At 42.0% G+C, this 27001-nt stretch overlaps 1 protein-coding gene across 2 annotated transcripts in view; it reads left to right on the top strand.

The window, feature by feature from the left end:
- The window catches only part of LOC121192904 (cAMP-specific 3',5'-cyclic phosphodiesterase 4B-like), a 46030-nt gene that overhangs the window by 13199 nt on the left and 5830 nt on the right, over positions 1-27001 (top strand). The window contains exons 4-10 of one of the 2 annotated variants that reach the window (XM_041054895.1): positions 1931-2178; positions 7601-7795; positions 7895-7931; positions 8661-8731; positions 9527-9576; positions 18513-18625; positions 26239-26332. In XM_041054895.1, the coding sequence (XP_040910829.1) occupies positions 1931-2178; positions 7601-7795; positions 7895-7931; positions 8661-8731; positions 9527-9576; positions 18513-18625; positions 26239-26332 (808 nt within the window). Of the gene's footprint in view, positions 1-1930; positions 2179-7600; positions 7796-7894; positions 7932-8660; positions 8732-9526; positions 9577-18512; positions 18626-24922; positions 25661-26238; positions 26333-27001 lie in introns of those variants that run through there. The other variant, XM_041054896.1, reaches the window with a different exon arrangement.

Below are 27001 nucleotides of genomic sequence, written 5' to 3'. Positions count from 1 at the left end.
TCTGTCTCAGATCATCAGTAGCTCTCCACCTCATCATGTGATACCACTCTGTCTCACTTCACTCACTCGCTCATTAATTTGACTTTTATCTTCTTCTTTTTTTTTTCTCATGACCTTTCATTTCTCACAGAACCCACAGCACTGTGGTTTTTAAATTTCAGAGAGGAGCACTCTGTCCATAAGAAAGAGCCAAAGACAAAAATGTAATGGGAGCAGATGACAGTGTTGCCAGCCCACTGGGAGATATAACTCACAGTTACAGTTTTTTGGACGCTTCACCTGGACAAGATATGTGTGCATGTGTTCTCACAGTGGTCCTTTTGACTTCTTACCAAGCTTAGGTAAATGCTACAAATCACGATTCTCCGATCGATTAATACGTCAGTTTACAGAAAACTAAACCTGCAGTAAATTTTAGAATTATTTTAAAATCCACAGGTTCAATTCTGTTTTCTTTTTTCTTTAGGAAACAATGACTATTTTATGACATTTTATAGACCAAATGATTAAGCGATAAATTGAGAAAGTAATAAGTAGATTAGTAGGTAATGTAAATAATTACTACTTTCAGCCTTGGTACTTTACTAGAGCCATATAAATCAGCCTGACTGATACTAGCTAATTGCAGATGCATCAGTATCAATGTGTATGTCCACTAATAAGTAACAACAAGACATTGCAGTACAGAAATACCAAACTGGGTATGAGGAAATATAGATGCGTGTCATCACTGCATAACTCGTCCATCAGAGATCACTGCCAAGTTGTTTTTTCAGCTGTGAAATGTCCATGTGGTAGAAATTCTTTTAAAAATATCTGTTTCAGGATTGTTGTATATGTTACGTGTTAATGTTTAAAATATGATTGGATGATTTTTCTGATTTTTTTTTTTTTTTTTTTTTTTCCCAACATCAACATCTGCCTCAAAAACCCAGTTTTGGTCAGACTGTAATTTCTGCTTCCATCTACTGACTGCATTTAAAGTAGATCCTGTCGATCAAGAGAGAGTTGGTTAGTAGCAGATCGTGTTCAGCCTTGATCTTGTCAAACTGTGGTGAGCTGTCAGCTCTGATGACAGCGAGGTCAGACTGCTTCACTCTTTCTCCTTCTCACACTCTCACTCACTGTCAACCACTTTCTTTTACACTCATCTTTTCGGTCTTCTACTTTCCTGCGCCGCACACACACACACAAAACATCATTTCTTGTTTGCGTTTACCACAGCTTCGTTCTGGGAATCCCTTGCTTCTCCATTTCCCATTGTGCCTCTATATATCTCCCTTGTTTCATCTGAAATCGGTTGGCGTGTTTCATTTACACTTGCGAGCGGTGAACATAAAGTGGAAGGTGATGTATGCAGAATGAGTTCTGGCAGTTTGCCTGTGTTTCCTCGGTGCCCTGGCTTGTTTACAGCCAGTCATTACAGCGAAGCACCCAGGGCTCCTCATTCTCATTGGAACCTTCACACTCAGCCAGACACATTAAACACGCAATTTATATTCAGCACTGCTTCATAAAAATGTCAATTGGCATATCAGGTGTTTTAGGAGGCCTGAAATGGTGCTTTGATCAAACACTTAATTTTGTTCTGTTTAATGAAGAGCATAAAAACATAAATCTAACCCATATACTTTACAGCACTTTGTTAAATCAGGGATATGTGCAGGCCAGGCAGATTGTTTAGTTAATGTTTAAACATTTGTACTTCTGTGAGCCACTCTAAAACAAGCCATGTTTATGTTAACCAAATCTGTCTCTTAAATCTTCTTTTTGAAGCATTTTTTTAAACAATATTCTATTTTGAAAACCAATTTTCATTTTAAAAATATTTCTATTTTTATTAAAATTGTATTGAAGTATTATGAACCAGTGTAACCCAATTACTCATTGTCATTTTTGTCTTTGGTTTTTTTTTTTTTTATATCTTCAGGAGAATAAGGAGCCTCCTGTGGGGCAATTTTCCACGACCAATACCCTCGGGGTAGAGGTGTGCAAAGTCCACAGGCGGTTTTCTGGCAACCTGCAGCTGCCTCCGTTGTCATGGCGACAAGCCGAAAAGGAGAGAGACAGGGGCAGGGCGCTCACACCTGACGAGGATCCGGTGACCCGGACCAGACCCACAAGCCTGCCCATCGCCTCCCTGCCTCGCATCGACATCACACAGGCCGACCCTGAAAGGTGAGGCACCGACCAAACAAAGGCGATCATCACAGCTTTAGCAGTTGCGTGTTTGTTGTCTGAGGAGGATTATAATTCTTTTATTTTTATTTTAGCTCTCAGTTTTTTTTTTCTTAGTTTCTGAGAGCTATATTTAAATTTTGCTTTGTTTTAGTTTTGTATTTCTGTAGGAGCAGAATTTTCACGACAACTTGTGTGTTGGCAACAGCAGGAGTTTGGTGTTTTCTCCCTTTGTGTTTTGACATTAGATTTGCAAATTAGCAGAAGAGCTGGCAGTGATATTTAGAGTTTTATTTTAGCTCACAACAGTATTTTCAACACCTTGTTTTTCCCTCTTAGTTTTAGTCCATTCTTGCAGTAATAAATATAACCCTGTGCCCTGGAGAAGAACACAAAGTTTGCTCATTTCTAAGGCATCAGATGGTAGAAAATAATTTGGCAGTCATTTAACTGAGCATGCTGTTACTGTTGTGTCTATCTTTGAGGTAGACTACTGTAGGCTGTTGTTCCACAGTACTAGTTTAGGGAACATGTATTAGATGACTCTTTTTTTATATTGTTGAATGGCAATTTGCTACATATATCCTTTTTCTTTGAACCACTATGACTCAGCCCACTAAACCACATATGATTATAGGCTCCCCTCAGAGACGTATTGTCCACTGACTCTCTCATCTGTTGCTTTCATCTCTATAACACTCATACTCTGCTCTACAGCTTTTTAAAAGCCTGCGTTGCATTTTATCTGGATTAAAGTTCAGAAGCTGGAAAACTTTTGCTCTGTTTATTGCACGACACTGCGGACGTGTTACTTTCCAGCTGTTGCTGATTAGCCAATCAGCTTGTTGTTTTGGATTTGCATTATAAATAACTCAGGGAGGGATGTTTGAAAGATATCTACCAATCAAATTAATCTTAAACTCAGGGTCATATTCTAAGTATATGGGTGAATACTTGTCCACAATGTCTCTCTTTGGGAGCAGATTACAATAACCTCTTACTCTTTATTAACACAAAGTGATTGATAGCTTTCTGGACAGTGTGATTGCAGCTGTTTCTCGGGGAGGCGGTAGCTTTTAAATGCCAGGACAGAGCCATCAATCTTATCACACTGTACTTGGTCGTGAAGCAGACACACTAATGGAAGACAGTGGAGAGAACAGGGAGCTCGGGTTGGACCAGGCAGACCCTTGCAGTGTTGCTGCTGTTAATCCTGGCCAGAAACTCCCTCCACACAGCTCACCGAGATGCTTTCGCAAGCAGGTCGTGAACAAGCATCTCCGTCGATACAGACGCTTCACTGTAGCAAATACCTGGTAAGGATTCGGCTGGTGTGTTTTTGCGCGTGTGAGAGAAAGAGACTGTCGTTTCTTCACTGTTTGTCTCTTTTCGTCAGCTCGGTTTATTTATTGTGTTCTTGAAGAGCTACAGTAGGTGCATGGTGATTCAGGATTTATTTATTAACTCACTCAGACCCTTACTTAGCAGTAGTTTATTTCAAGTTGCCAAAAAATGTCCCTACTTCAGGGTGTGTTAGAATCCAGAAGTGCGTTTTATCAGAGATATTCATTGGTATTTAAAAACACTGGTAACAGACCCTGACAGTAACATGCAGAGTCTGACAGCTTCTTGCGTCCAGTTGCAGGTTATTTATGAGCCCAGAATCACATTTTTGTCTCAAAGGTCTGTACAATTTGTACAATATATAACATGCTATGTCTTTACACCCCCGCTTCAGATGTTGAACTCAAAAAAGAGACCTCAGTAAAAGCAACAGAGGAGGAATCTTTTTCCACCATGAACAAGCAAATACTGTAGATGAACATATATATTAAATGCAGCACATACAGAGTAGACAGTAGTAGCATTAGTAGAATTACATCATATGGAGAGTTTGCTGAATAAACCTTCAAATCCCGTGTTGCTTTCTAGGCACATGCCGTTGCGGTGCTAGTTTTCTTTGTTAAAATGTGCAAAAGGTGATGACCATACTTCATCAGGAAATATTTCAGTATCGCTGAAACACTGACAGCAAGTACAAGCAGATCAGAGCAGAGTGCCAAGTGTTTTTCCTCTCGAATGAGCTGTTCTTAAGAGAAATGTCTCCTTTGACCCCATCTAGAGTTGATGTTTCTTTTTTTTTTTTTTAAATATATAATTATATATGCCAGAGGTTTGTATTTAGAAGACCAGTCTGCTTCTTTCCTCTGTTTTAGATCAGATAATATTGAGAAGCTCTGGTTCTTCTCAGTCTTCCGAGTGTCACACTATTTGGTTTCCTTTCAGCCTGTTCAGATAGCTTTAATGTAAATGATGTGGGGACACAGTATGTAAACACAGACAAAGTGTTACATTAACAGTTGATAATAATACACTGTTTTCTGCCAGATCTACAACATTAAAGTTATTTTAGGTTATTGTGTAAGGACAGCAGTTTGACAAAGAAGTAGTGTCCTGTGCATCCAAAATAGAGACAGAAGACAACAGGTATATCACTGTATTCTGAAACGTCTATACCCAGGCTTTTCCACCCTTAAACTGAATCATTCAATAACCCTGACCCACACACCTCTACCCTACTAACAGACCTGCTCTCTTACCTAAAATATTCACTTTTTGTGGCATGAGTGAGCTGTATAAGTCTGTGATAGAGAAAATGTATTTACGAGAGATTTAACGTATAAAGCGTCTGTGAAATCTTTTTAATCAAAAAGAGATTTGAAAAGGTGAAAAGGTTAAATTGTCTGTAATTGTCTTGTGTAAATTGTGGTCTTGTGTAAATGTTGTATGACCTAAGAGCCATAGTCTTGTTAAAAGGGGCTCTTCACTACATTGTGCAAACACAGATGAATATCTGCACTACGTCATTTGCACATTAGTGAGAGTTTCTACGTTGATAAATAAATGAAAATCTGGATTTTCTACTTTAATACCTTCCTCTTCACTGTGAACTCCAGTGCATATGCTTTCAGAGGGCGTCACAGGTGGCCAAGTGAAGGGTGGGTGGGGTGATAAATGCCCGGACTAATCTGCAGTGGTTTAATATGGAGGGAAAAGGGATAGGCGGTCAGATAAACAGAGCGACTGCGAGTCCGTTCCCTGCGTTCCAGCCCAGATCTGCCTGCTAGCGTCTGCCAAGCCTACGTTATTCCAGCTCGTGGCCTCTTACTGGGCAGGAAGGGGGCCTGTCAGTGCGTTTATGTGTGCATGTGTATCAGTGAGCAGCCACAACATCAGTGTTTTTTTTTTGTGACCCGATGAGGAGGTGGACAGGAGAGAAGAATGTTACGGAGGTCCTCTAGGTGCAGAGTTGGGCACTTTGACTTCAGCGAGGAAGTGGTCAGTAGAGCGCACCTCTCGGCTCCCAGGTGACTTTTTAGTGATCTTCTCTGTGATATGCAGTATTTTTTTTCTGATTTTAAATATATGTTCTTTTGCAAACTTTTTAAACACAGACTCTGTTTTGGTATTTTGAGACTTTCTTTCTTTTTTTTCTGTTCATGTCTATGATTTAGAGTGACTGCATAGCTGGTAGATTGCGACATGAAATTATAACTTTACAGTGCCAAAGAGTTTAAGCCGTTCATCCACTGCACCGGACTCTTGCTGCGAGTTTACGATTTAAAAAGATCTACAGAAATTATGTGTCATTAACATACTTTGGTTTTCTGCCTGTGTCAGATTAAGAGATTAGATTGCTGTAGGTAAAGCATGTTGTTAATGTTTTGTAAAGTTGGGATTTGGATGACGCAGAGAGGAACGCGGATGACGTTTATCGTTCTGCCTGTGTGTAAACAGAGTTTGCACATTTCTCTTTAATCTGGGCTTCTTTGGCAAGAGGTGTGGGTCTGAGTGTGTCTCAGTGGGATATGTGCCGAGTTAATCCCACATGTAGCAGAAATTACAGAGGCGGGGGTGGAAGTGGGGCAAATAGTGAAGTGGCCTTTGGGACAGTCAGTCCATTACATGATAGATGAAAGAGGAGTTGGTTGAGTATTGGGTGTGTTTATGTTTTGTTTTTGTTTTTTTCTTGTGGGTACCACAAGACCAACAACTACATTTTGACTAAAATATAAAATGCTAATTTGTTTTAAATAACAGTTTTAAACATTACATATCCTCTTATCATCCTGTGAGAATTATCCAGACTAAACTCAGGACTTAGTAAGGTAATTTTTTTTTTTTATTTATGGTTTGTGCCATCTGTCATTCCTGCAGACCACTGATACTTTGACCCTTCGCCTCTAAACTCTGGTCCATCTGACCTGATCATCTGGTTACACAATATCTTGTCTGCTCCTCCTGCAACCACGCCACGGTGATAAACAGATTATATTCGTCTGAGCATCTGTAGTGGGTTTACTGTGGTATGAGAAAACATGCTGGTTGAAAGGATTGTTTTGCATTATGTTTACACATAAAATGTAAATTTCATATATCAAATCGGCTGCTCGTTGGATACCTGTTCCTTCATAAATATCATAACTGCTGTCACTTTTTTTGTAATCCCTTATTTTATATTGCATGCTTTATATATATTTATAAAAGCATTACACATTAGCTTGGGCCATAAATTCTGATATGTTCAAGTAGACTGTTTTATTTTTTTTATTTCATCCTTGTTTGGTTCATTTTTCAAGGACCATGTACAAAAACATTCATCTCAGGCAATCAGACGAGATGCTTTTTTCCTATTTGGCTATTAGCTACCGTACTTTCCATCTGCAGTCCCTGGGCAGGCAGCTTCAAGCACTACGAATAGACACAATAGATCTTGTATACAAGTTTTAAAGACCATTGGGTATGAGCGGGTATAATAATAAACTAAATAAATAAACACTACAGTATGCCCCTCATCACACTATAGGAAGCCAATGTCATTCTGTGTGTGTTGCTTTCTTGCTACTGAGTGGGGAGAAATGAATGGAGCTGCCATGGACAGTTTTCCTGTGAGACACAGACCAGACAGGCAGTTTCCAATAAAGCCACTCCCCTCTCACTGACCAGTAAAGCATACTTATTTAATGAGCACAGTAGTTGGTGAGTATCATTTTAGGGTTTATGCAACCATCTCTTTCCTGGATGGGATTTGTGGACATGTTATGCAAGTCAGTACACGGTGGCTGCTTCCTGAAAGTCCCCAGTACATAATGATGATTTGAAAGTCAAATGATTGGACTGATGATTGATCAGACGTAAACATGGAAAAAAATAATTATTTAAAACAGAACTTTGTGAAATTTGCTCCTGCAGTGCAACGCATCAGACTCTGAAGTTGATTTATGTATCGTCCACACACATTCACTGATTTCATTTGATGATTATGTTTCCTGTCTAAATACCTTTTTTTTTTCAGCTGCAGAGTTTCCTCCCCTCTTCTTTCTTTTGAACTGATTACTGTTGTTTATCTCTGTCCTCCTAGCTTTGAAGTGGAGAATGGCCAGTCGCTGTGCTGCAGTCCATCAGACCCGCAGGCGTCCCCGGGTTCAGGTCTGGTTCTGCACCCCAACTTCGCAGGACATGGCCAGCGCAGAGAGTCCTTCCTGTACCGCTCTGACAGCGACTACGAACTGTCGCCGAAATCCTTGTCTCGAAACTCTTCCATTGTTGGAGAACTGTGAGTTGTTTACATCACGGTCCTCTGAAATATCATCTTCACTATGATCGACTGTGCATTTGTTTGTGTATAACTGAGTCTTTGCTTTCATCACATCAGGCATGGAGAGGACTTGATTGTGACTCCATTTGCCCAGGTAAGAGCTGATTATAGGTCAGTAAATCTGCTTCAGCGAACATCAGTCATCTTAAAAATGTTTTCCTAAATTGTATTTTTTTGACAAAGAGCTTGTAGATGTGACGCACCTCATGGATCCTGAAAGTAACTCACTCACTCAGTCACGATTAACCTCTCTGCCACCTGGTGGCCTGTTGAAGGTACAGCAAGGTCTGCTTATCAATGACAAGGTTATTTTAGTCTCATCATCCCAAACCTGAACTTTAGTAAGATCAGTGCTGTTTCCTCTGTTCATGTGATCATATTCTCTTTTTGAAACTCAGCTATAGTTTTCCACCTTGTTACAACATGTTTTAATGAAAATAGACTTTTGTGAATGTGCTGAATTTAAACTAATGCACATGAGTTATTCCAGAAGGCTAAGAATTGATTTGTGCTGATTTTGGCTAGGAGTAGGAACAAGCAGCCTTTAGCACTGAGAGGCAGCATGAATTATTGTACTACTTTAAAAAATACAGAAGAAAAACCTTGTGTATCTCAGGAGCAGCCATCACATTATCACAACACTATGAATGTTCTATCAGTGAAAATTTCAGTGTATATTCTCTTAACCCTCTTGTAAGTACCAAATTATAATCTTCATAATTTTTCCAAACTGTTTCTAATACATTTTTTCCTTAGATTCCAACCCAGCCTTTGCCACCTGTGGCTTCTTCTTCTCACCCTTTTTCTTAATTTGTTTTTTTAGGTTCTGGCAAGCCTTCGGACTGTCAGGAACAACTTCACCACCCTGACAAATGTACAATGTGTATCCAATAAGTAAGTCGTCTCACAGTTGTATTATCATATCTGCTGTTTAGTGAGAATGACTACATGCTGCAGGATGTTTTCAGATATGCAATGAAGGTTTCTGTACTAGAAGCATAATTGTCATTTGTGTGCTGGCATAAATCCTTGGCAAAAAAAAAAAAAACAATGTGATTTTTATTTTTTTTATTAAAAGCTACATGTGGACTTTGTATTTCGGGATATTTACATGCTACAATTCAAGATGCTTACATGCCTCACTTGGGGGCGCCAATGCATCAAAAACATTTCTAGTGCGACGGTCTCATGCAGGAACCTCTCACATTAAACTAAGTACAGATTCAAACATTTACAGTCTTGTGTTTTTAATTTTAAAGCTGGTTTGTAGCAGCACCACTGAATTCCTAACCCGGCCACAGTGACATTTTATTTTTTTTATTTGGTGGAAGAGGAAGTTACCTCACCTCATTTGAGTGCATGAAAGCTCCCTCTGATCACTGAACTAGGTCAGCACCAAAGCTGCACTTACATCAGGTCTGCCAGAGGTAGACACATAGTCAATACGACCTCAGGGAGAGGGGGTCACTGTGAGCCGAAACTGAATTAGACGTAACAGTAGTGTTGCACGATAGAAAATTTGACCTGTGACCATTTCAGGGAACTGACGGGGCATCTATTTAGTGTTTGTGCTGTGGCAACAGTGACTGCTGCTGAAACCAAATAGGAAAAAAAAAAATGATGCAACCATTTGTTACACATCAGGGGCTCTTGGTTTTAATAGTCTGACTTGTTTCTCTTTGGTTGCAGGAGGTCTCCTGCGGCAAATCAGCCTTCTGTCACCAAAGTCTGTCTGTCAGGTGAGTACAGTCACAAACCTTCCAGTTTGTGATGAGGGGAGTTTAGATATACCCTCATCAGAGCTAATGATTCTGGGAAGTGTGGAAAACCGTAGCATGCATGCAATGCAATTCAACTCTGCAGTGTTTTTATTATGGTAATTTTGTAAGTTCTAAGAAGTCATGTTGTCAAGACTGACTGCTGGTGGAGGACAATGCTCTGCTAAAGACATGAAACAATGAAAGATAAGGATCCAAACATAAACACGCCCCGGCTGGTATTCTCCAGTCGTGTTAATCCCAATACGTGCAGTTTCATGTATAAAACCCAGAGATAGAAATTTTGCTTGTATGTGACTAGGATCTCCACAGTACTCAACAGTATTCATGGTTTGAAGGAAGTTTAATAAACACTGAATTACAGAGAAATACAGCGAGTTACTTATCTCATACCTGTGCAGTAAATAAAATAGAGTGTGGCTTTGCAAATGCAGGGCACAAGTAAGCATTTGCATGCAATCCAGTATCTGCATGCAAATACTTCATTAGTGTAGACAGACTTTGGGTAGAGCCATAATTCCTTAAGAAAAGTCCATATAAGCACTGTAACAGATGTTTACACTGCCAGGACAAACTGTGTTATCTTTGAGACTTTTCACACATGCAAATAGGAACTTTAATCTTTTGAGTTATTCATACAGGAAACTATAACTTGATAACAGAACAAAAATTCCCATGAACTGACGTTACAACCAGTTAGAGGGAAAGGGAGAGGGTGAGAGGCAGAGAAAGAGATCTAATGGTCTGGATTCAGGTCAGGTAGATGTGAAGGAGGGAGCGGACAAGTGAGAAAAGAAGAAGAAGAGGAGGAGGGAGGTGGGGATATTAGTTCCTGCTGTACTGGTTCTTCAAGCCCGATTGACGTCAGCACAGGCTGCACACGGGTGCTCTCCGCTTCCTATCAGCACAAACGGGCTGCTGGGAGCGTCCCGCTGCAGGAAAAAATACAAGACAAGTGTGAGTCTCTTATTGTCCTTCCTCCTCCACACTTCTCACAAACCCTGACCTTAACCAAGTTACCGCTGACGAGAGAAAGCATCCCATTATTGCCTTCCATCATGACGCATGGGGAAGATAAAATGAGAAAAACATTTTCTTTGATTTCGCTTGAAATCTCTGTGACGCATTATATAGAATTTTAACCCCAGTCTCACCATAAAACATCACCGTCATCGACTTTTCCTGATCATACAAAGAGTATACAGTACACCTGCCCCTATATAATGGTGATTGTTCCCATTGCACAGGAGGGCTACAACAATTAACAATATTGCAAGGAAAGATGCCCTCATATCCTCCTCTGTGATTCTTTCTGCATCGTTTTCCTCAGCTCTTTGACCGGAAAAGGGGAACAGATTTTTCCTGTTTTGCATCTGTGTTTTCAGTGAGGCAGTATTATCCCCAGTAGTGGGAAAGATACAGTACCTGTGTCTTTCTGGGCATGAGCTCAGTGTGATGACTGACTGTGAGCTCTTTAAATCTTTGAATACCGCTGTAAAGGGATTTGAGAAGGACACAGTGAAACAGAATGAAACGCATCAGAAATGAAGAGAGGGTAATATGAATTCCTGTAGGTAGACGACGGGGTTAGACACAGAGATAGAGCGGGTTCAAGAAAAGAATGAGAGGTTTACCCGATTGTTGCAGGGAGTGAGACAGGAGAGAAAGAAAACACAGCAAAGGTCAGAAACAGACGTCACGGTTTTTGAACCTTTTAATCAGATGCGATTTTGGAGAAGCAGAAGAAAAGGTCAAATTGGATGAAATAAACAAAAAGAGCAGGACACTTTCACCCAGTCACTGGGTGAAAGTGCACAAGAAGCAGAAAAGTAGGGGGCTACACTAAAAATCAGCTGAGCTGCAAATGCGTCAGTGCAGGCTGTTTACGCTGTTAAACATCTTACTCCAGGAACGTGAGGGGATTGTAGTTTTCCCCATGTGAGTTCACAGTTTACGCTTCACAAACCATCTTGGCCCCATCACACGCAGTCCCGTGAGCCATTTAGGCAACAAAGGCCGCACTCTTCCCTGACTGATTCAGATTATAGGCTTTGCTTTATATTACTCCTGATAAATAGTACTTTTGACGAAAATGCTTGATTATGACGTCTTTAACCGTCAAGGACTGGTAATTAATCTGCAACGGTTATCACTAGCATTAGCTGAATATTGTCCCAGATGATAGGGAATCGAGGGTACACGGTTAGTCATTTGACCAAGAGGAGGATGTGAAACCTTGTGAATGTTCCCTTTGACTGGCCTTGAGAAATTAATGTTTACACAATGGCCAGAAATGAATGTTTCTGTGCAGGCAGCACAACCTGAAGTAGAACTGAGGTCTAGAGAAGGTTGCTTTATATACCCTTTGATTTGTCCCACCATAAGAAAATAGAGAAGTAAAAAAAATCATGTGCCTCCTCTTATGATTTTGTGCAAGTAGGTTTTCTATGATTCTGCTTGCTTTATATTGTACACTATTTTTGGACGGGAGCATAATAACAAACATACAGTAGATTGTTAGCTTCAACAAATCTACCTTTGCGGTTTTTGTTGTGGTTGTTTGGTTTTGTTTATGTGCCAGACTAATTCTAGGTCAAGTCAGGTACACAATATCCCAGGAAACTATAAATTGTTTCTTTTTACACTTTGGTTTTTGTTTGTTTGTGTTTTTAAGAGGTGCTTGTTTCAGGTCTTTAAGATAAGCTAAAAGGCTTCCGGCTGTAGACTTATATTTAACAGACTTTCATGAGAGGGGTATCGATTTTCTCATTTGGCTCTCAGCAAGAAAGCGAATAACCGTGTGTCACAACATGTTCAAGTATTCCTCTAAACAATATCTACATCTATAGTAGGATTTACTGTAGTGCGGATCCCCTTCTGATTCATAGGATGTAATGTGCTCAGTATGTTTCTTAGCTGAATTGTATTTTGCTCAGTGAATTCTACAGAGTTGTTTTCAGTCAGTGCATTTTATTAGAATAAACTAAGGTAGCTGGGAAATATCATTTCCATTTTAATACAGCATCTTCATAGTTTTGCAGTTTTGTTTTGTTAGGTCTGCAAAGACAAAGAAAAAAAGTCTAAAACTCCCTAAATCATCTTGCATATGCTATGATGTTTTTAGCAGTTTATATACATTTAAAGTGGTTTTGTCTTTTTCCTCATATTTGTTGATCGCCCTTGCAGACCAAAAAAAAAAAAAAAAAGTTTGAAAGAAAAAACGTTTGTCTTTCTGGGGGATGCATGTGTCAGCTGCTCTGCGAGCCTGTTCCCAAGAATCTGCTGTAGTTCGAACTGTGCAAAATGAATTCAGTATGGCAGACAGCTGCGTTCATACATACACATTCTCTGCCTTGAAATCAAACACACACGTGACTTTGTGCGTAAACTGCCCAGGGTGTGGGGCCCCACACAATAAGCATTACTCATTCATCTATTGTCTCGTTTTTGTAAACATGCTCTGAAAGTGAAGTAATGAAGGACTCATTTGAAACACGTTATTCTTACAGCATAAGGAAGAAGAAGCAAATCATGTGTCAATTACCCTGCACTTTGATGACAAATAAGGAGTAATCACTGTTAAATCATGCCATGAGTGTTGTTAGTCAGTCTTGTTAGTAGTTGCAGTTGTGTATGTGTAAGTATGTGTGTGCATGCACAGAAGTGCTCTATGAAATACAGAAGCCAGCTGCAAGGACAAAACAGAGCAGTGGTGTCTGTAATTCATATCCTTGTGAACTGTCTCAAATATCAGGTGAAACTATTGCAACCAAACCTGCTTGAGCTGCCTGTACTACTGGTAAGATTAATTGCAGTGTAATTAAAGCACTTAACTTTTATTAGCTTTGGTGACCTTGTCCAACTTTACAGACACATTAACACTTGGATCAATACTGGATCCAGAGTACATCCAAATAATTATAAGTAGATACTTAAGTATCTGCTATCTGGCAACATTGTGGCATCATTTTGATAAAAGCTGTTAAACGACAGTGTGTTTTTTATTTATTCAAGCCCACAGTGTTTGTGCATGTTTTTAAATGTCATTACCAGCTGACTTTCACAATGCGTCACAAAATGATGAAGCGTTCTCGCTTACGTTTGAAATGATGAATAAACAGATGAGTGGATGGACGCACAGACAGACAGACAGCTGGCCACACACTGACGGCCAGAACAAACCTGACCAGTCATTTTCAGTCTGGGCAGTCAGCAGCGCTCCTGTCTGCAACAGTTACTCTGCTCCGCAGCAGGAATCCATGTCAGGTTTTCCAGGCTCGCGGCCAGAGGAGAGGATCTGCAGGGCTGGAAGCGTGCAGCCTGGTTAAGTATTTGAATTATGTCATTGACGTCAGCACAGTCATAAACCTCACTGCGGCCCATCCCTCAAGCTGGCCCATGCCAACACAGTTCCATGGTGCATTGTGAAGGAGCTTTCAAACAGGCCTTGATGAGGTGTGTGTGTCAGTGAGCGTGTGTGTTTGTTTAACTGTTGAAGCCTTTTGTTTTGATAAGTGAGGAGATTGTGCCACAGTTGTGAACTATGTAGAGACATAATCAGAAGTAAGGGTTGTTTGTGACAGAAGACAAAGGATCATAGTGTGGTTTCGGGGTTGGACCTACTGTAAATGTCCACCGTACCGCACGTTCCCCTGAGATTACTCTTTTAAAAGTGACACCACACTCGCAGCTTTGTATGAAATTCTGTCTCATACAGTAGTCAGTTTTTTTTTTTATTGACGAATCAAAATAACACACCTTGCATAAACTGTTACTCTTTCCTTACTGGTTCTGACAGTCAGTAAATGAGAAGGAGGCACTGGTTTCTGTTACTGTAATGTGTTTTTCTTCATGATCCAATAAAGAAAAATTTCCATATTAGATGAGATGTCTCTCATCCTTGAGGAGAGGCTTTGACCAATTATATGCACACAAAAGCACTAAAAACAGCCAAAATAACACAACTAATTAAACCACTCTAAAGTAATAAAAGCCTTTTTAAAAAATATGACGCTATTTTCATATCTGTATACTGTCAACAAATATATAAACTATAATATAATAAATATGTTTAAATTACATTCCTTTTTAAAATGTATTTTAGAAATATATAAATTAAATACATCAGTATATAAAATGTTAAAGCGAAGAAGCTTGTGAATCTGAATCAGTACACACTATACAAGTTTACTTAAGTAGTGAATTAAGCAGAGAAATTAGCTGTAGGCAAGTCACTGATCAGATTCAAGATATTTACATTCTTAGTTTGTTTTCCCACAAGGTGTGTGCATGCGTTGCTTTCTCATTGGACAAACGTTTGGTTGAATTAAGACGCTTCTCTTTGTTCTCGCTCGCCGTTTCCTCATGTCAAAGTGCTTTTCTGCTTCTCTTCTTGTGAATAAATTGACGTACATTCGGGGCGATGGTGATTCATTCAACCTGACCAACCTTCCACCCTCCCCACCTTGTCTGTCTCAGCTCCACGTGTAGCGCGAAGTCAAACACAAACAGCACTGACTAGGTGCTCGTATCAGTGTCAGAGTGTGCACCTTCTCCTTCCTGTTGTGGTGAGGTCAAGATGAGGAATGTGAGTGTTTGCGTACTTGCAGATAGCTCGGAGCCATTTACACTTAAACTGGTGGTGGTGGTGACTCAGGTTTTTTTCACTGACCCTTTGTTGTAACTGGCTGCATTGTTCCCTGACAAGTCCAATTAGTATGAATAAACATGGCTTAAGTCATATTAGTCACTGTGTAAAAGTCAGCCTCACTATGACAAAAATCAAACACTGCATGAAAACCCCGACTGTATGCGAACCCTGTAAAGCTGCTTACACAGAAACTTGTGGCGGGAAATGACTAAGTACATTTTCAGGCACTAGTACTTAAGTTTAAGGTTTTTTTTTTTCTTCATTTTATGCCACTTCATGCTTCTACTACTCTGGGAAATTAGTTTTTTTTTTTTTTTATTCCACCTCATTTATTTGAAAGTTATAGTTACAAGTTTCTTTGCCGATTTTGTGGTATTACTACTTTTACTGGAATAAAGGAATCTGAATATTTGATCCATCACTGGCTATAACTTATCAGGAGTTGGTATAATAGATGAGACAGAACAGCTTTAGCCCGACAGCAGGAGAAACAGGTTTTCGGGGGGTAGGTTGAGAACACAGAGACGGGCAGTGTGAGGTGGATGTGAGTGGAAGGTGTCTTGGGCGGGAATGGAGGTTTGGCTGTGCGGGAGGGGGGGGGATTGAGCCCAGCCTTGGTCGTTAGTGTTGATGTTGATGGCTCTCACAGAGGTCGGTTTGTGGCCCTATAGGGGGAAAGAGATGGAGGGAGAGAGGGGAGGCAGACGGGGTCTGTCTGCACACTGAGGTCTGTTGTCCTCTGGGCAGCCTCCAGCATATGGCCAAAGCATTAAGACTCAAAAAAAAAAGCAGACTTCCACTGAAAAACAGGCTGGAAAAGTACCTCACACTCTGTCTGGGAGCAGGTTTTTCAGACTGAAAGTTCGTCACGCCACCTTTGACTGGTGACATTGTGAAATGTCTGTCAGCCCATTTAGCACTGTATTTATGATGGACCAGAGGTGATGATGGCTTCAGCAGTTGCATCTACTCCTACTGTGTGCGTGTGTGCACATAACTTTGTTTTCATTACAACTTCAACTCCCTATTCTGATTCATATAAGTGAGGCATGGCTCCAGGTCCAGCTGTTGTCATTCTTGGGAAATACAAGAAATGAACGTGTGAAGTTCTGCTTCAGTGATCCTGCTGTACACAAGTGGTTTGAAGCCAAAGACCAAAGCCAGTAAACTTTTGTTCTGCAGTCTAAATCTGAGTGGTTTACTGCCATCAAGTTCTGGACTGTGTGTATGAATCAGCTGCCAGGTTCAAAATGACTTGAATCCTGGTCATACTGGCGGTTTGGAAGAGCCAACTCTTTGATGTTCACCGACTGCCCTGTTAAAAGGTCTGATGTCTCTATATACCCTCATTGGAGGGAACGGGGGCAGGATGTGGTCGCACCTTCTTGGCAACATCTCCTGCCCCTATGGCTCAAGACCACTGCACATGGGTATATACCCAGTTTCAACAGCTCACCACCTTGTGCATGAGCTGCTTTGATGTTTTACTTTCTGGTCTGTGTCACTGATTTTTACATGGCTTGGATGCCAGTGGTTCCTGTGAATAGTTTGGACCGCAGATCTTGGAGTCCAGTGTTATATTGTAGCCAAGGGTTCTTTGAATTCTCCAACCTGGATCTCAAGTAAAGGAAAACTGGTCTGACCTGAGGAATGTGGCTAGTGCTAGCAGTCTTCCTCTTGTAATCCGAGGAGCCAGTGGCAAGATTTCTAAAAACCGCAGTCGAACTTAAACGCCCGAAACTTGACTTTCCTTTGTGATTCAGAAGAATCGCCCTCGTTATGTTGTTCTGATACCTTTTCAATAGTGGGAGGTTTCCTCAACTGCACATATATCGTCTGAGAGTTCACTGAAGTTCTTTGTTAAACACCAGTGGTTCAGGGTCTGTACGCCATCACTGTGCTTTGAAGTGCTTTGATCCACTATATTGACGTAAATTGGGGAGCAGCACGCTGGCTGTCCTGTGGTGCTAAGCATATGGGGTAAATTTCTTCCATGTGTGAAGCCCTATGAAGCAGAGAGCAGTCTTTTCCATAGAAAAAGGAAGATGGGGAAATCCAGATGCGCTGAGTGTTTTCTCCCTCCAGACAGAAATTTGTTAAATCAACACTCATATCGGAATATGATGCCCCTTAATTTGTTTCCTCATGTTTTATCATCTCCCCACATTTCTTATAAACCACTTTTTTCCTCTAAAACCTGTCCGCCTACCATGTGTGAGTCATAGTCGCTAACGACAGACCTATTTCATCGAATGACGGCTATGATTGTCCTCAGCAGTCACTCCACCATTCAGTAATTCCACTCCATGTTTTGTGTGAGCTCAGGGCCAAAGAGGAAGTGCTTTGGTTTCTTTGGCACACAGCGAGACCCTGGCCTGGCCTCCCCCCCAATACAGGGAGTCAAAGTTTGCCTCTCGTGTTGCTTGTGCAAACACAGAGCTTGGTGTTTGATATAATTTTTTTTTTCTCCCTCAGAGAGGTTCAGAGAGGAGAGAGCCAGTTTGTGAAGCATGGTGCTGTGGTGTGAGCTGCTGCTGCAGTTCAGCAGAGTACAGCCTTGAAGTGGTCTGCATGTTTCAGAAAGGAAGTCCATCAAGAGTGGAGTGAGATGACAAAAGTGCATCAAATAAGCTAAAGCAGGCGTTTGTCTCTACCTTTCCTCTTTTAATTTCACATGGATCTCTTTCACCAAAGCCTCTCCTTAGGCACTGGGTTTGTGTACTGTACCTCTAAATACACACATATTGTATGTGTTTGAATGGGAAGTGTATTGGGTGGGGGGTCCACGGACACATCAGCAGCAGGCCGTCTAGTTTGCAAGTCACTCGTTGAGTATAGTGGTACTAAGAGGGGGGATAAGTGAATGAGAGAGAGAGGCTGAGAAGGGGTGGGGGAACCAGACAGAGAGGGAGGGGGTTTGCAGAGCGCATGAGAGCGAGGGAATGAGGGGGTACGGAGAGAAAGAGCCTTCAGAGAGAGAGAGTCAGCAAACAGAAACTCTAGACTCAGTTTGTCTGAGAGTACGACTTCCCTGAACTTTCTGAGGTGGTGGAGCGTAACAAGATGAAGGAGCTTTGTGTACACACCGCCCCCTCTTCCTCTGCGTCTCCCGGATGTCCTGCGGTCCAGTCCTCTGTACGATCAAGCCACTCCGGGACCCTCGGACCTGCATGCATGGTGTCGGGGGGCTCCGCTATGGACATGGATCCTCTGGGGCCTGATTACGTGTCCATGTGTCTATTGGCAGATGAGTCCTACCAGAAGCTGGCTATGGAGACCATGGAAGAGCTGGACTGGTGTTTGGACCAGTTGGAAACCATCCAGACCTACCGCTCTGTCAGTGACATGGCCTCCAACAAGGTAGGACCATTTAGCTTAGAAGGTTTTTGCGCCCACATATCCAAAAATGTGATTTTTTGTTTTTAAACATGAAAAACCTTTTCACTGATGGACAGGGCTTTTTTTCAAAACGAAACAGTAGCTTTTGTGATGATCTTCACTGGAGCTTCTTGCTATGCAAGACACATTTCTCATCTTCAAACAAAAAAATCGGAAGATGATCGGACCACCAGAAATTCTTTAGGTTTCGTAAAGGGAGCTGTAATCTCCAAATTTCAAGTAAGAAAGCTGTAAACATACAAACAGCACTGTGCTCTAAATGACTGTTATTTACAACCACGTCTTTCAGTGCAGCTTAAACTCTTAACACACATTTCACTGTGTCAGAGCCTGTTCTGTTGTTCTACCCAGGATCAGATCTCACTGCCATTATACAATGTCCTGTTTCCCAAACCACAGTTAACAAAGATTTAGACCAGCGATTGTAATTTCACAGGTTCAGTCTTATATCTAATATCTGTTCAATATTACAAAATTATGATTACAATATGTTTTCTGTAATACAGCGTCAGGAGGCATGATATTGAAACTGAATTTGTGATGGTGACTTGACTGGCCGATGATGACTACACTGGCTTCTTCACAGTTGTACAATTGGTTTTTGTTGGTTCAGTGTGGTTGTCGTTTGCACAAGGTATGCAAAACGTAGATTGCTTTTTGCCACATTGACGCACTTGCAAACTAACAGCTGTTCTGTGGTAGTGTATGAGCTGGCATCATCATTTTATGGATCTCTTGTAAAACGAAAAAAAGGAGTATGAGCAGAGCTTGTTTTGCATACATGACCACTGAGTTCCTGATATCTCTGAATAGCATAGCGTCCATAACGTTGCTTGTATTCCATGGAAAACGTTCTACTTCAATTTCCTTACCTTATTCAAACTACCTGGGGTGGCATGTTATACAACAGGCTGGGAGTACTTACAGTGTAACTGCGCATGGTTACATTTGTCATTCAGTGTGGTGTGGATGTTGACTCTGTTGTCATGTTGAGCTCAGTGGGACATGGGCACACTTTGACGTCATCTTAAAAAGGTCACATTCAGCTGACAGACATCAGTTTGTCCAGACTATAATTTTAGATTAACAGGTAAAAATTAAGACTCATTAGAGGAAAGTTCAGACTACCTTTAAAGGTATAGCCCACTGTTTTTAACCTTTATCTTCATGTGTTATTCACAAGTAGTCATGACAGATACATTTTGCTGTATCTCTGTTGCTCTCTGTGTTGTAGAAGCTGCCAATTAAAAACACTCCATTTATAGTCCTTTACATTAATATTCTTCCACTAGCTTTGTTAGAAAACTCACAGTCACACACAGTATAGCATGTAACAACACAATATACAACAACTGAATAGTGGACACCTAAAACTGTTTGGTCAGTCAAAAAAAAAATATTCCCATATTAATTTCACTTACCAGCATGTCAGGAAATTAGAAGTGCCAGCTTGTATGTCAACTTCCTTGTTGACAAGTGGCCAAAGTTGAACATACTCTCTTTCACTTGCTCGGATATTTAGCTGAACTCTATCAACTGCATGACTATACATAAAGAAAAAAAGAAGTGGAGCAGGTTGCAGCTTGCACCATGAAAACATGTAGCATAGTATTTTGTGCAGTATGAAGAGCCTTTAAAAGTTTAAGTGCTTTACATTGCATTTCAGAAATCAGTTCTTCACCTGACTAATGCTCTATGGCCATGCTAACAGCTCTGTGAAGCTGTACGTAGGCTTCACAGAGACCTGCATGCTAACATTGCTACAGTGACAATGTTAGCATGCTCATGTTTAGCACTTATAATGTTTACCTTCTCCTGCCCTTTGCTAATTAACACTGAACACAAAGTACAGCTCAGGCTGATGGGAATGTGTTTAGTTTGGGAAGTCATGAGATCACCATAGTCAATACATACATCCTACAGGGGAACATTAATGTCTGCAGCTTTCATGGCAATCTGTCCAATCCTTAATATTTTCACTTAAAAAACTGAAATTTCAACCTGATGATGGAACCTGGAGGAAAAGTCGGAGGATCACCAAAGTCACTGGGACTCATCCTTTAGACACCGTGAATGTCTACAGTAAACCAGTAGGCGCTGCCATGCCTAGAGAACCCTGCTAGCTTGGCCAAAAAGATAAAGAATCCATTCTTATCAATTGGCATGACAGACCGGATAAATCCAGCTTGTTATTTTAAATTTAAAATAAGTCAGCTTTTTGATTTGTTTTAAGTGATGCTCAATCAAAACATTGTGGCACTGCAAGACTACACAAAGCTGCTATTCAGAACTAATTACTTCCCTTCGCTTTGATGCACATAAATGTTTCTGAGTGTGTATTGTGTAGCGCTCCACCTAATTACTATACACTGCACAGTATTTCTCAACCCCCATGCAGACAGTGGAGACTGTATGGCGGCGACAGATTCTAAACACCCAGGGTGGTGGTGTCCATTTCCGTCTGTCTTCCACACTGTGGTCTGAGGGCGTATTGAGATTGGGAGGGCTGTTGTCATACCATGACGGGTGACTGTGACCGTGACACCGGTTTCCTGTCTCTTTATTTCCCGTGGCCCCCTCCCCACTGCCCCCTCTCCTCTGCTCCCTGGTTTCCAGACGACAATAGCAGCTCTTTGACCAGGCAGCCAGGTTGAGTCTTTACAGATATTCACGTCACTGGGACTGTCAGGACAATGAGCAGAAGGCCTTGCAGGCGCACCGCTGCACAGCCGCCCCGGTCAGGCTGGCCGGGCACATTATTCGCCATGACTCAGAATCCTATCAATATGACCCAATACCACTGCTAAGCATTGTTGACCAATAATAGTTTTGAAATAGAGGAGGTCAGAAGTTTATGGTGTTACAGTTTAGATTTGTCAGGGGAGTTGATTGTTGTGCAATTGTACAGGGATGGAAAGAAGTCATTTATTAGTACAGTCACGTTTCATGGCAGAGTTGGTGTCAAATATGTTTATATTATTGCAGAATTAATGCAGCATCTGCAGACTTTAGCTCCTGCCCAGCATTTATATGACATGGTGCCGGACAAAGAGCCCATTTCTTTTCGGAACCCGAGAGGATGTAATTGAACCCACGATCAAACCCAGGGTGTCTCCGCTTACAGCGTCCAAGGGCACAGGTGTATCCGGGGCCAGGGGGACCACACACCCTGCTGACCGCCGGTCTGGTCGCTGTGACCTCAGAGCGGGGAGCTGCTTCCCTGCCTCTCACTATCATTAGGCTCGCCACACTTCCATGCCGATGCTGGTGACGGCCTTGGACAAACACTGCCATCTGAATCCAGTTAGGGGAGTTTAGCACTTTGCGGGTTAGCGTGCGAGCGAGCCCCCGAAGCAGAGCGCGAGCGGGTAGGAAACTTTAACTCACGTGTGGTCACTTCAGCTTTGAAGCACCGGCGTCTTCAGTGGGGGAAAAAATGACAAAATTATTGAAACAGATGTAGTGGTGGGTCTGTAGCTGTAGCAGGGGTAATGGACATTAAATTATAGTGTTGTGATTCCTTTTGACTGAAAGGGTGGTGAGGAGATCAGACAAGCTACAGTAGTGATTATGGTGCCTAATTGTAATTAAAAAGTTTAACCTCTGTAATCTGCTGTTATCATGGAAAATAAGGCAGACCGAGTGAGGTAAATATGAAACCTGTGTTTAGTGTAACCCTGTTCTTACCTACTTCTGATCAACACCTTCTAGGAAATGTGTCTTTCTAATGTTACTTAACTGTGAAAACTCAGTGGACATAATGCTCTGTGTGTTGACACTGTAAACAGCAACGCATGGGACAGAGGCAGCATTGGCTCACTCTGGGCTTTTGTCAGATTGCACAGCCGCGGTATTGCAATATGATGTCAAGCTGCTCCTGTGCAGTGGCGTCTCTGTCTCTGCTGTGTGCTGTATGAACTGAGCCAACTTTTAAAGACCGGTCCCAAAAGAATACATACATGTCGGGTGGGATTTCAGCATGGCAGTCTGCTAAACTTGTTATCTGGAACTTGTCAGTGATGAGCTCAGGTATGTTAGTTGTTTGGTGCCTGAGGCCATGTTAGGAAGCAGGATGTCTACCAGTAAATGACCTCAGTGAATTACTCTATCAAGTAAAAGGGAAGTAGGTGGGAACGCATGCTCGGGCCTGTGCTGGGGGGGGGAGGAGCCATCGATTTCTTGTTAGACTGTGTAGGCCAGTCAGTCAACTCAGCTTTATCGCTATATGTTTCCTCCCTGATGCCACTTCAAAAAAGAGAATAGAGAGAGAGGAAGCGAGCAGAGTCTCAGACGAGCTGAACAGAGTTGTTGCTTGCGGAACTTTACAGGATTTCTTTTGTGTTGTGTTTGTTTTTTTTAAAGTAACAATGGGACTATGTTGTTCTGAAAAGCAGAAGCAAAACTTTGGGATGCTTACGAGTTGGAAAAAGGTGAGTTAGTTTTGGAGCGGCTGACACTGTGCTGTGAGAGTGTGGTTATCTATATGAAGAGTGTGATTTATCTAACACTATTAGATTTCATCAAAGTTAATCACAGTAGGAAACATGATTAAATGTTGAATTTAGTGGCATTACATTGAGAATCTCCTGCCTTGTTTTGGCTCGGTTGTGTTTGGATTCAGGTTAGCAGGACAAAGCTCACAGTGTGGTGACAAAATGTGGCTTAAAAATCTTTTAAAACACTTTTTGTGAAAATTTGTAAACTTGATGAGTTAAGGTGTTAATTGTTTTTTTTGTTGTTGTTGTTGTTGTTTTGGCTTACACCATAACATATCATTTACATTTACATTTTATGTAACAATGGCACCAGTATGTACCTGTTTTGAATATTCAAACTTTATGAGGCATTGGCTCATCTGATTCTGTGAACTAACCACAGCTTTGTTTTTTTTTGGGGTAGAGTTTATGCAACTTCTCTTGGTTTCCTAAGTTGAGGGTTTGTTCTGAATGTATACACTCTCTGCTAACGTAAAAGGATGTATGAGTTAATACCATGCCTTGAGTAATCTGTTCTCCTGAGCACAGTCATCTACTTGTCACCATGCCGTGAGCGTATGCTGTTTGTCTTAGCTGAACTGCATGACTCTGGGTGACTGACATGCGGCTTTGTGCCTCATTCATTTCCTAGAGGTCACACAAATCCACACTTTTCCGCCGCTTTAAAGAATCAATTACAAGTTCCCTTTGAACGGAATAAAGCCGTCTGATTCCAAGCTCAAGAATTTTTGTCCTTACGAGCTTGCTTTGATTTTTTATGGACTGGCAGTCTGGGTTTTTTTTTAGTGCAAGCCAACGCTTTGAAAGTGGTGTTCAAGTTTCACAGTCAAGTAGATGTTTGCTGTCTACTTGACAGCTATTAGACAGCTGTTGAGACCAGAGAGAGTCTGGTTCCAGTGTGAAGACAAAAGACCCCATTGTAAGAAATAATAAAAGCCCTGGCAAAAGGCAGAATCATGGTTGATTTATTTTCTAAACATGTTTGAACATATTATAGGAACAGGAAAGCACAATCACAGTTTCAGAATTGACTGCATCATTGTTCCGTTGTATTAATTATAAAGGTTTTCCATTAGTGTTTCTCTTTATTGACAAGAAAAGCCGTTGTGCACCGCTGGTCAGAGTCTGTAACAAATAAATTGTCTTTCCTTGTGGGTTTTGGCAGCGTCTAGCCTAGATGTGTCTGTCTAGAGCATCTCTGCTGTAGCTTGTGTATTGAATGTGTGTGCATGGTTGTACATGCCTGTGTGTGTGTGTATGTATGTGATGCAATGTGTGTGAGTAGGGACCACTGTGAGAACGACGGAGGGGGGCCACGTGACTCTGTTGCTATGGCGTTCAGGTTGTCGTGCAATTGGTGGTACACTGGTGGGCTGCAGACTGAACACTCTCTCATCTGTTTGTCTCCCATCGTCTCTGCTTGTGCCTTAAATACAGAAAACTGGTGCAGTGAGACGGGAAACTGTTTGGGGGGTTAATGTTGTAGATAGCAGCAGAGCAAAATGCAGTATAACATGGTGACTGAGGACTGAACAGGAGCTTATGTTTCCACTCTTACACTGTACATAAAAAAAGGCTCAAACGCAATCTGGTAAATTAATACCCAGCTCCTCGCCCATGTGATAAACACTCTGGTCCTTTGAAGCCTCACATTGCGCAGTGTGCGTTGGATCTGTTCTGCATTACTGAGCAGGGGGAGAAAATCAAGACGGGAGGGAGACAGTGGTGGGTTGTGGGGGGGGGGGGGTTTGCAGAGAGCACAGGGGTGAGGGAGAAAGCGAAATAGCTAGAAAGCGCGAAAAGATGTGGGGGGGATTCTCCAAAGTCCCGCTTTCTGCAGTGCTGTGCATGGCTCAGTGCTTAGCAGGGGTGGGAGGCAGAGAGAGAGAGAGACTCCGCCAGCCTGTCTGCCACAGGGGACACTTACAGCTAGAGCGCACCCCCCTCCTCTCCGTCTTTCTCCGTCCCTCCTTTCCTTTCCTTTCCTCCCTCTGTCTCAGAGCCTGCCGTTCCTTCCGTCCTTGCTCAATCTGGTCTTAGGAAGGCTGGATTTCCCCCTGCCTGTGTCACTGGATAATATTTGGATGCTGACAAGAGGAGACAGAGGTTTAGAGAGAGACGGACGGAGGCAGCGAGATCGAGAGAGAGGGAAAGGAAATTGATTGCATCCAGGGGGATTCCATCACTCTCTGCAGTGGCTTGCGATCCTGGAAAAACAGTGGGCGACACTATGAGGAGGTGCATTTGGCCGGGGATGTAGGGGTCCACCGCAGCACCTCTCTAAAGAGTTCAGCTGGGGCGTTTTTACCATAGTCGACCGTTGGAAAGCGGCGATTTGGTGGCGCCTTGAGCTTCAGGCAGTAGGACTGAGCTCAGCCTTGGGGGTCCACTCAGAGAGGAGCATACAGGGCTTCTGCTGGGGAGCACCAGGGGCTCAGCACAGCTCAGCACCATGCCTGAGGCCAACTACCTGTTCTCTGTGTCCTGGGGATACATCAAGGTGTGTCCCAGAGAAGATTTACCATAGATGGGACTGTGTGTGTGTCTGTATGTATGCACATACTGTGTGTGTGTGTGTGTGTGTGTGTGTGTGTCTTTTTATTAGAGCTGGTGAAATGTCCCAGATTACACTACACTGATTTTACTGTGTTTTGATTACACACTTGGATGTTTGACTAGATGAGACTGATTCAGTCATCATGCTTTAGCTCAGTTGTTGCATGCAGTGAGAAAAATCTGGTGCATTTTGGAATTTGGAAAAATGGTGCATAAACATTTGTTCTTCGTATATTATTTATATTAGCATTACCGTATTTTGTTTGTTGAAATGCTCAGCAGTCAAGTGTCTCAGTGGCTGACTCAAACCAGGACCAACAAGACATAAACACAGACCTTATATGGCACATAAGAAAACAGAGGCCATGTTCTCATGGGACATATCTCAGTGGAAAATAACAGGAAATGCTTCGTCCCTCTGTTTGGAAAGAGCAGTAAAATTATTTGATTAATGTGTATTTCCTTGTGTAGATTATTTAACCTTATGTATTTTTTTTTTTTTTTAAATCTCTTTGCTTCCAGTTCAAGAGGATGCTGAACCGGGAGCTAAGCCACCTGTCTGAGATGAGTCGCTCAGGCAACCAAGTGTCAGAGTACATCTCCAACACCTTCCTAGGTGAGCACTGCAACACACAAATAAACACAGGCCATCACAGTATGTACACAGTCTGTGTGCAGCAGGGGCTGTGAGGTTACCCAAAGCATGTGCTAAGTAGCAGAGAAACTCATAGTTGGTCTGCACCACTGCTCTCAAACCAGTCTGATCTGGTCTGGGAGAGAGAGACAGAGAGTCCCCTCGCTCTGACTGCAGAGAGATGTGTGGGGCGGGGGGGCAGGGGGGGGCTTCCCTCTGGAGAGACCAGAGCAGTGAGTGGGGGAGAGGGGAAATGTTTGTGCACATACAGTGCCATCAGGTTCAGATAGACACTGCATTATTCATCATGAGGACAGCAGTGTTTCCTCGTTTCTTACGAGCCCGGCGGCTTTTCGTGACTTGCATCCAGTCAGCCAATTCACTTGTCCTGCAAACGGCCAGCCGGTCTGCCCCCTCAGCTTTTCCACCTTCCCATCCAACAAGGCGATGGATGCATGATGGAGAAACTAGACCTTTCCTAACAATAGAAGTGGTGCAGTGAAAGTGATTTCTGCAAGGCAGAGCCTACTGGGGAGAAGAGACAAACACGAGAACCCAGAGAGGAACTCAGCTCATCTTTGAAGCTTAGCGGTTTTTGTTGTCATCTGCATTGCAGCTAACACCTGTCAGGTGTAGACAGATCCTTTTCTT

The sequence above is a fragment of the Toxotes jaculatrix genome, chromosome 14 (assembly GCF_017976425.1).
Source record: "Toxotes jaculatrix isolate fToxJac2 chromosome 14, fToxJac2.pri, whole genome shotgun sequence".
Taxonomy (NCBI): domain Eukaryota; kingdom Metazoa; phylum Chordata; class Actinopteri; family Toxotidae; genus Toxotes; species Toxotes jaculatrix.
This window is presented reverse-complemented; position numbering and strand designations above follow the sequence as displayed.